Source organism: Chinchilla lanigera, unplaced genomic scaffold, assembly GCF_000276665.1.
Source record: "Chinchilla lanigera isolate Chin_1 unplaced genomic scaffold, ChiLan1.0 scaffold00014, whole genome shotgun sequence".
Lineage (NCBI taxonomy): Eukaryota > Metazoa > Chordata > Mammalia > Rodentia > Chinchillidae > Chinchilla > Chinchilla lanigera.
In genome coordinates, this window is record NW_004955415.1 from 31,715,283 (window position 1) to 31,724,381 (window position 9,099).

The 9,099-nt window shown below is 47.2% G+C and overlaps 1 protein-coding gene and 1 pseudogene across 2 annotated transcripts in view; one reads left to right on the forward strand and one right to left on the reverse strand.

Moving 5' to 3' along the window:
- Positions 1 to 587: 587 nt before the first annotated feature.
- Positions 588 to 9,099, reverse strand: part of Clec17a (C-type lectin domain family 17, member A) — a 22,262-nt gene continuing 13,750 nt past the window's right edge. For both annotated transcript variants that reach the window (XM_013512237.1, XM_013512236.1), the window contains 2 exons: positions 2,478 to 2,587; positions 588 to 1,597 (listed from right to left, as the gene is read on the reverse strand). In XM_013512237.1, coding sequence (XP_013367691.1) covers positions 1,465 to 1,597; positions 2,478 to 2,587 — 243 coding nt within the window. In that variant the 3' untranslated portion in view covers positions 588 to 1,464. The remainder of the gene's footprint in view (positions 1,598 to 2,477; positions 2,588 to 9,099) is intronic.
- LOC102022694 lies at positions 7,908 to 8,805 on the forward strand (annotated as a pseudogene).

Here is a 9,099-nt window from a genome sequence, read left to right on the forward strand (position 1 = left end):
GCGGCACAGCACCTGCCTGGCAAGAGTGAGGTCATGAGTTCGATTCCCAGTACCAGAAAAAAATAATAATCTACTTATTAATAAATAGGCCCATTTGGGGAAAGTCTATCCATCCTTGGATAAAATTCAGGCACTGTCCAAAGGGAACACCACATCTAGCAGTGTGTGCTCGGCTGGATATGGTACGTGCCCTCTGTGTGTTGCTGTTGTTTGTTATAATGATCAAGGGCTGGGGTGTCTAGTGCTTCCAGTTCCTTAGCTATTATGGAGTGAATTGTGCTTATCAAAATATATACATTAAAGTCTTCACCCTTGGTACCTCCAAATGCACATTCGGAGATAGGGTCTCTAAACAGCTAACTGAGAGCCAGGTATTGTGGCACACACTTATAGTCCTAGACCTCTGGGGGGAGGATTGCAAGTCCAAGCCCAATCTGAGCAAGTTAGTGACTTAGTGAGACCCTCTTTCAAAATAAAGGTTGGGGGTTGGATATGGAGCTCAGTGCAAAGGAATTGGGTTCAATCCCCAGCATCACCAAAAAAAAAAAAAAAAAAAAAGTGGCAGCCCTACAAAATTGACACAGTGGCCAGCACCACACAAGGAAGTGACATTTGAGAAGCACTAACACTGCAAGAGCGAACAGCCACAAAAAGTCCACACAGATGTGAAGTGGTAACATCAAACATTTTACAGTGTACAACACAGCTCAGGTGCACATGTAGGCAGGAATCTCCATCCCTGTCCTGTGGACCTGACCCAGTCACGGCATGGGCCAGCTCTACCATGTGGAAGTCTTGCTTTTCAGCTGATCTGCCTTTCTCGAAATTCCACAGGCGTCGTGGTACATGCCGGTAAATCCAGCACTCGAGAGGCTGAGAAAAGGATAGCCGTGTGTTCAAGGCCAGCCAGAAGTACATAGTGAGTTCAAGGCCAGCCTGAACTACACAGCGAGACCCTGTGTCCAAAACAAAAACCAAACAAACAAAATAAATATATTCCACAGGGCAGGTCTCGGCAGAGGCATGATTCTGCCACCTCACTTGTACAAATGTCCCATAAGACATTGAGAACATTGGTCATCAGGTTGTTCTACCCCCAGCCACTTCCCAGCCGCTGCTCCATATCAAGGGGGCAGTAGAGGAGCCCAGTTCCAGTTCCATCTTGTCATGATGCACAGAAGCCAGAATGTGGCAGCCTGATGCAGTGTGAGACCCAGAGCACCCACATCAGTCACCTCTCAAGAGTCATGATCGTCAAAATCTGACGAATGTCCTCCATATCCCACAACTCACACCACCAAGACCCAGCGGCCTCCAGCTCACCGTCCTTCTGAAGCGGATGGCCTGGCTGGCGTCACTGAGAACGTGCTACAACCAGGCCGCCACCCGCTACACATCCGTGTGAGTTCGCCAAGAGGCAGAGCCTATCATGACAGGGCAGGAGGCTCCCCTCCAAGAGCCGGTTCAGCAGGAACATTTCCGCTCACAAATCCAATACGTGGTTTTGGTGCAGGAGAGATCGTTCCAGGTGCCGCCTTTATTCATACTGGCGCAGTCTTCTCCCAGGTTGTTGTTGGGTTCCTGCGGCTCCCAGAAGCTGGGTGGAGGAAGCAGTGGGAAAGGAAGATAAACAAAGGGAGCACAAGGGATTTTTCTGGACTGGCAACTATATGCCGTTATGCACTTGTCAAAATACAACGCAAAGAGTGAACTGGGGACTTCCGTTAATAATAATGCATCCACCAAAAAAAAAAAAAAAAAGATGGAAATCTAAATAGGCATGAAGATCTATGCCTGTAACTTCAGCTACTGGAAAGGCTGAAGCAGTAGGATTGTAAGTTTGAGCCCAGCCTGAGCTACTTAGCAAGACCTTGCCCCAAAATAAAAAAATTAAAAGGCTGGGAATGCAGCTCAGTAGTGGGGCCCTTGCCCACCACACACAATGCCCCGACACCACAAAGAAAAAAAAAAGAAGCCAAATGTGATGGCTCATGCCTATAATCCCAGCATTCTGGGAGGCTGAAGCAAGAGGACTGCAAAGTCAAGACCAGCCTGGGCAATTTTGTGACTTAGCGAGACCTGGTTTCAAAATAAAAAATTAAAAAACAGTTGGGGAGTTCACTCAGTATGAAGGCTCTGGGTTCAACCCCAAGTACCACCAAAAAAAAAGGAAAGGAAAAGAAGGAAGGAAGGGAGGGAGGGAGGGAAGGAGGGAGGAGGAAGCAGGGAGGAAGGGGAAGAAAAGGAAAGGGAGGGAGGGAAAAGGAAGGAAAGGGAAGGGAGAGGAAGGAAGAAAGACGAAGAGGAAGAAAGAAAGGAAAGGAGAGAAAGAAAGGGGAGGGACGAGGGAAGAGGAGGGCGGGAGAGGAGAGAAAAAACCAGTCCTGACTCCCGCAACCACACACCCCGCTGCCTTCTTGCCTCCCCACGGCTGAGTCCCTGGAGTACGCAGAGACCACAGGACCCCGGATACTTGCCTTAACGTGACAGGAGAGCCATCCAGCCACCTCCAGTCCCCTTCTCGCTCTTTATCATTCAGCCCCAGCCAGTAAGTCCGCGAAGAGCCGTGAGCCGTGGCCACAAAATTCTGCAAATACAAACTCCATGTAGCCATCACGGCGCCCACAGGATGAGCGCCCACCCTCACACGGACCCACACAGACAGGGCTTGTAGATGCTGCCCCAGCCCCTTCCAAGCCTCCGCGGGCTGCGCAGCTGGCTCACGACCTCCCCGCAAGTTTTGTCCTTCAACTTTCCCACGCAGCAGCACCGCGAGCATGCCGCTGGATGTGGGCGTGGTTTCCGGCCTTTAAGAGCGGTCTCAAGGGCTGGTGCTTGGGTCACTAGAGGCCCGGGCTGCTCCCAGGGAGTGATCTGATTCCCAGAGTGGCTGCCCTGCTCGGTCTCTGGCCTCCTGTCTTGCCATGTGATTGTTCCCTGTCACACTCTCATCGCCATCATGACGACGCCGCCAGGAGGATCCGCACCAGAGCTGGCACCTCACAGTGTGGACTTTCAACCTCCCAAATAAAGAGCTAAATAAACCTCTTTTCTAGTCAGGTGAGGTGACACATGCCTGTAATAATAGCATTCCATTATTAGGCAGCAGGATCGCAAGGTAGAGCCCAGAGGGAGCAACTTAGTGAAACTCTGTCTCAAAATTTAAAAGGGGAGGACCGGCAGGGACTGTGATGCTGCTCAGTGTGAAGGCTGCGGGTTCAATCCCTAGTACTGCAACAAACAAAAAATGTTTTTAATTTAAAAATCTCACATGTGGTGGCACACACCTATAATCCCAGCACCTGAGAGGCTCAGGCAGGAGGATCACCACAAGTTTAAGACCAGCCTGGGATATACAATGAGTTCAAGGCCAGCTGAACTGTATAGTGAGGCCCTCTCAAAAAATAAAAGAAAGAAAGAAATATTTAAATTTTTTAAAATAAATAAACCTCCTCTCTTTATAAAGTACACAACCTTGGGTATTTTGTTACAATAACTGAAAATCAACCAATACACATCCTGTCTCAGCGTTTTCATTTGTAACAGCAGCTTCCTCCTAGGTAGTTAGGAGTTGATCTGCAGATTAAATGTGTAATAAACTGAAAGTGTGCAGAACAGTGACCAGCATACAGCAGGTGCTGGGACATCTTAACATTTAACATTATTACTTGCAGTAACATTTTTAGCCATAGTAACTCATGGGGCATTGTTGCTTTGCCTGGTATTCTGACCCACTCTACATCCTTAATCTGCATCTACACAGCTAAGGGTTTCATGGAATTTTTTTAAGTGAAGGGAAAACAAAAGCAGAAGGGAAGGGGGCTTCCTGGCCAGGGCATAACAAATACTCAGGCTTTTGGAAGCAGAGAAAAGATTTGTGTCAAAAACAAAAGACTGAGGTGGGCATGGTGGCACACACCTGTATGAGAGGCTGAGGCAGGAGGATCACAAGTCTGAGCCCAGCATGGGCAACTTAGCAACTGAGAAGGAACCTGTCTCAAAATAAAAATATAAAAAGGGCTGGGGATAGAGCTCAGTGCAAAGACTCTGGGTTCAACCTCTGGTACTGAAAAAAAAAAAAAAAAAAAGATTGGGGAGAAAATATGGTTAAAAGCAACTTAGCAAGACCCTGTCTCAAAAGAAAAAAGAGACTAGGGATGTAGGTCAGTGTGAGGCCCTGGGTTCAGTCTCCAGTACTGGAGAAAAAAAAAAAAGACTAGGGGAAAAATATGTTTAAAAGCAACTTCTCCCAGGCCGGGTGTGGTGGCATGCATCTGTAATCCCAGCACTCAGGAGGCTGAGGCAGGAGGATTGCTGTGTATTCGAGGCCAGCCTGGGCTACAAGGTGAGTTTAAACCCAGCCTGAACTCCATAGTGAGACCCTGCCTCAAAAAGACAAAACCAGGGGGCTGGGGATTTAGCTCAGTGGCACAGCACCTGCCTGGCAAGCGCAAGGTCGTGAGCTTGATTCCCGGCACTGGAAACAAAACAAACAAACAAAAAAACAATAAAATACAAATTCATTTCAAATGTACAGGGAACATCCTCTAGTATAGAGGACATATCAAGCAATAAAACAAACCTAAATACAAATAAAAGGGCTGAAAAGCAACTTCTATACGTCTGTCCAGGCAAATTAATTTATAGTGGTAAAGGAAATCATAGTGGTGGTGGCACGTGGTAAGGAGGTTTCACTAGGAAAGGAGCATGGGAGGACTTTCCAGGGAGGAGGAAACATTATGAACCTTGGTTGGGTTCATAGCTACATCTGTCAAAACACGACCCTAACGCCTCTTACTCTATGCAAATCACACATGCACACACTCAGACCAGCTGAGAAAGGCTATTCAGGATGTGGGGAGCAGAAACAGCATCGGAAGGAAACTGTGAGCGTGCAGACATGGTGGGCTGAAGAAAGAGGAACCCCAACAGTGTCCCCGGTGAGCCTCAAGGTATGGCAAACACACACACACACACACACACACACACACACTCACACACACACACACAGATTTGGGAACTCTAAAAAGCAGAAGCAATCTAGGCACTATTTCCTACTTAAAGCCCCAGAAGATATTAGAAACCAGAGAGAGGTGAGGCCTGTTTGCCTGTGTAGTACATCAAAATGAATGGAGCCTTGATAGTTTCATGGTGATTTTTTGTGAGGTTTTTGTTTTGTTTTGGTTGGCTGGTTGGTTGGTTGGTTGGTTGGTTGGTTGTTTTTTGGTTCCGGGAATGGAACCCAGGGTCTTGCACATGCTACACAAGAGCTCTACCACTGAGCTGCACCCCAGTGCTCTCACAGTGTGGTATAGCCCAAAATAAAGCAGGAGGAGCTAAAAGACCCCTGCACCCAAAAACAGCAGGGAAGTTGACAGAGACACATCCAGACAGGAAAGGCCACGCTGACAGCCTGGTGTGTCCTTTGGGTAGCCCAGGTGTTACAGTGACTGAGAACCAGAAAACCAGAAAAGCCAGAAGCTATGCTCTACCCCTGAGGGTAGCTGAGGAGGACAGAACTCAGGCAGGCAGGGTACTGCACACCTGTAATCCCAGCACTGAGGGAGGCTGAGGCAGAGGAGAGGCAAGTTTGATCCCTACCTGGGCAACTTAGTGGGACCCTGTCTCAAAATTTAAAAAAAAAAAAAGAATATTTAAAAGAGGTAGAGATGTACCCTAGTGGTAGAGTATACCAGGGTTCCACAGACAGTTCCAGAAAAAAGAGGAGGAAGAGCAGGAAGAAGAGAATGAGGAGCGGTACACACCTATAATCCCAGCACACAAGAGGCTGAGGCAGGATCACCATGAATTCCAGGCCATTCTGGGCTACATAGTGAGTCCAAGGCTACCCTGAACCATGTAGTGAAACCATGTCTCAAAAAACAAAACAAAAAGAGAGAAAATTCACCACGGACCACACACACACACTGATTAGAACAATGCCTTGAACTTAGATGTTCAGAAAACACTAGTTTAATTAATTAATTTATAAGTAAACTATGTACTTTACACAGATTATCTTATTCACTATTCATCATGATCACTGAAACATTATTTTTTTGAGAAAGGGTCTCTGTGCTGTCCAGGTTGGCCTCAAATTCCTAGGCTTAGAGAATCCTCTTGCCTCAGCCTCCTGGGTAGCGAGGACTATAGGTACTCACCCCCATTCCCAGCTCTAGTATTATTAAAGCAGTTTTGTAGAAGCGAAAACTAAAATACAGAGAGATGAAATAACTTATCCAGAATCAGTCAGTAAATGTCTCAGTAGATACCAACTTGTAGTAAAGATACCACAGGCCAAGGCCAGATGCAGTGGAACATACCAATGGTATTTCCAACTACCCAAGAGGCTGAGGCAGGAGGATTAAAAATTCAAGGTTATCCTCAGCAATTTACCAAGACCCTATCTCAAAATAAAAAATAAAAAGGGCAATTTACCAAGACCCTATCTCAAAATAAAAAATAAAAAGCGCGGGGGGTTTCCACAACCAATCAGCTGAGTAGTAGAATTCTTGCCTAACATGCACAAAGCCCTGGGTTCTACTCCCAGCACCACAAAAAAATAAATAAATAAAGACAACAAGGACCAGATACATGTTCTCCTCTACCTTGGTCCTTCTTCAGAAGAAAAATGGACCTCAGCTGACTGAGATTAAATGTCCACCATCCTGGTAGACTAGGAGTTCCAAAGAATAACAAATGCATGAAACATTTCTCATGAACCTGAGTTTAGAGAAATATGATTTGTACTTGCTCCACTGACATCTTCTAATTTAAGCCATTTCAGTGATGCTATGAAACAGAAGAATTTTAAAAATAGAAGGGATATGAAGGGGAAAAAAAAAACAATAAGATGGTAAGGACTAGGAACACAGCTTAATGATAGAGCCCTTGCCTAGAGTGCATAAAGTCCTAGGTTCCATCTCCAGCCCTGGAAAGTAATAATATGGTAGACTGAACCCAACCAAATCAACAATTATATTAAATGTAAATGGTCTTTTACATTATATTAAATGTAAAAACACCAATTAAGCCAGATGTGGCAGCGCACGGCTGTAATCCCAGCATCAGAAGGCTGAGGCAAGAGGATTGTTGTGAGTCCAAGGCCAGCCTGGGATACAAAGTGAGCTCAAGACCAGCCTGAACTGCATAGCAAGACCCTGTCTCAAAAAGACAAAAATAAATAAATAAAAATAAAAACACCAGTTGTCAGGCATAGTGACACACAACTGTACAGCTGACCCCCCAAAATTCATGGAGGTTACGTTCCTAGAGCACCCTCAAATTGTGAAAAGCCGCAAACTCTAGACATATATGGTCAGAAAAATGACTATAATGTCTATGTTTACAGTTTAAACCCTAAATATCTATGTCTGCTGCAGTTATGTAATTTAATAAAATGCTGCAGTAATGGAACCTTAGAAGGTGTAGGGCATTTTAGCGAATCTTAGGGATCTTAGGGCTTTAAGAAGAACAAAACTGCGAACACTGTAGGTAACTACAGGCGATACACTAACCTCTCATGTAGGAGAATACCAGTGAAGGGTTACAGAGCAGCAGCCAATCAGCAGCAAGGATACTGAATAATGCTCTCGGACTGGCTACACGCAAACCTTGCGCCAAAAAACAATTGCAGAGGATATTTGCAGTTTCTGCGAATTGCGGGGGGTTTCCACAAACAATTACTACTTAAATTATAAGGAAAACTCCCCGAACCACTGAGGCTGAGAACTCTGAACCCTAACTTCCTGGGGATATACTGAAATCTCAGCACTCGGAAGACTGAGGCAGGAGGATCGAAGCGAGTTCGAGGCCAGCCTGAGCTTTGTAGAGAATTAAGGGCCAGCCTGAACTACAGAGCCAGACGCTGGCTCAAAAATGAACACTCTCTGCAGCAGTTACTCTCTATGGTGCCAGCAGCAACCCGAGACACAGTGGTGAAGGTCGCAGTGAACAGGTTTGGCTGGGCTGAGCGCCTGGTCACCAGGGCTGCTTTCAACTCCGGCAAAATGCATGTTGTGGCCATCAGTGACCCGTTCATTGATCTCAACTACATGGTCTACATGTTCCGGTCTGACTCCACCCAAGGCAAGCTCCACAGCCCCGTCAAGGCTGAGAACTGGAAGCTGATCATCAACAGAAAGGCCAGCCCCGTCTTCCAGGAGCGAGATCCCACCACCATCAATGAGGCAACGCTGGTAATGAGTATGTGGTGGGGTCCACTGGCGTCTTCACCACCACGGAGAAGGCCAGGGCTCACTTGAAGGGTGGAGCCAATAGGGTCATCATCTCCGCCCCTTCTGCCGATGTCCCCCTGTTTGTGATGGATGTGAATCACGAAATAAGACAACTCCTTCACGATTGTCAGCAACGCTTCCTGCACTACCAACTGCGTAGCCCCTCCCCCCGGCCAAGGTCATCCATGACACCTTCGGCATCGTGGAGGGACTCGTGACCACAGTCCCCGCCATCGCTGCCCCTAGAAGGCTGTGGACAGGCCCTCTGGGAAGCGTCCAACACGTCAGTCATGGATCAGACCCACCACTGGAGAAAGCAGGCAAATACAAGACATGACGAAGCTGGTGAAGGAGGTGTTGGAGGGCCCTAAAAGGCGTCCTGGGCTAACCCGAGGGCCAGGTTGTCTCCTGCAACTTCAGCATTGACACCCACTCTTCCACCTTCGATGTTGGGACTGGCACTGCCCTCAGTGACCATTGTGTCAAGCTCAATTCCCGGTATGACGGTGAATTCGGCTGCAGCAAGAGGGTGGTGGACCTAATGGTCCACATGGTCTCCAATGAGTGAGTGCCCCCAGACCACGGCCCCGCAAGACCACGGGAGGGAGCAGCCTTGCTGCAGAAGTCCCTGCCCCATTCCAGCCCTAGCACTGAAAATCTCCCCTCCTCCAAGCTTCCATCCCAGCCCGCCCTGAAGGGGAGGGGCCTAGGGAGCCACAGCTCCAAGTGCACCATCCAAAAAACATTAAAAACCAGAGATTATCAGATGAGGTGTTTTCAAACCCAAGACCTAACTAGGTACTGTTTAGAAGAAGCTTGTGGTAAAAATAATGCCTACGTAAATTAAAACTGAAAGGATGGA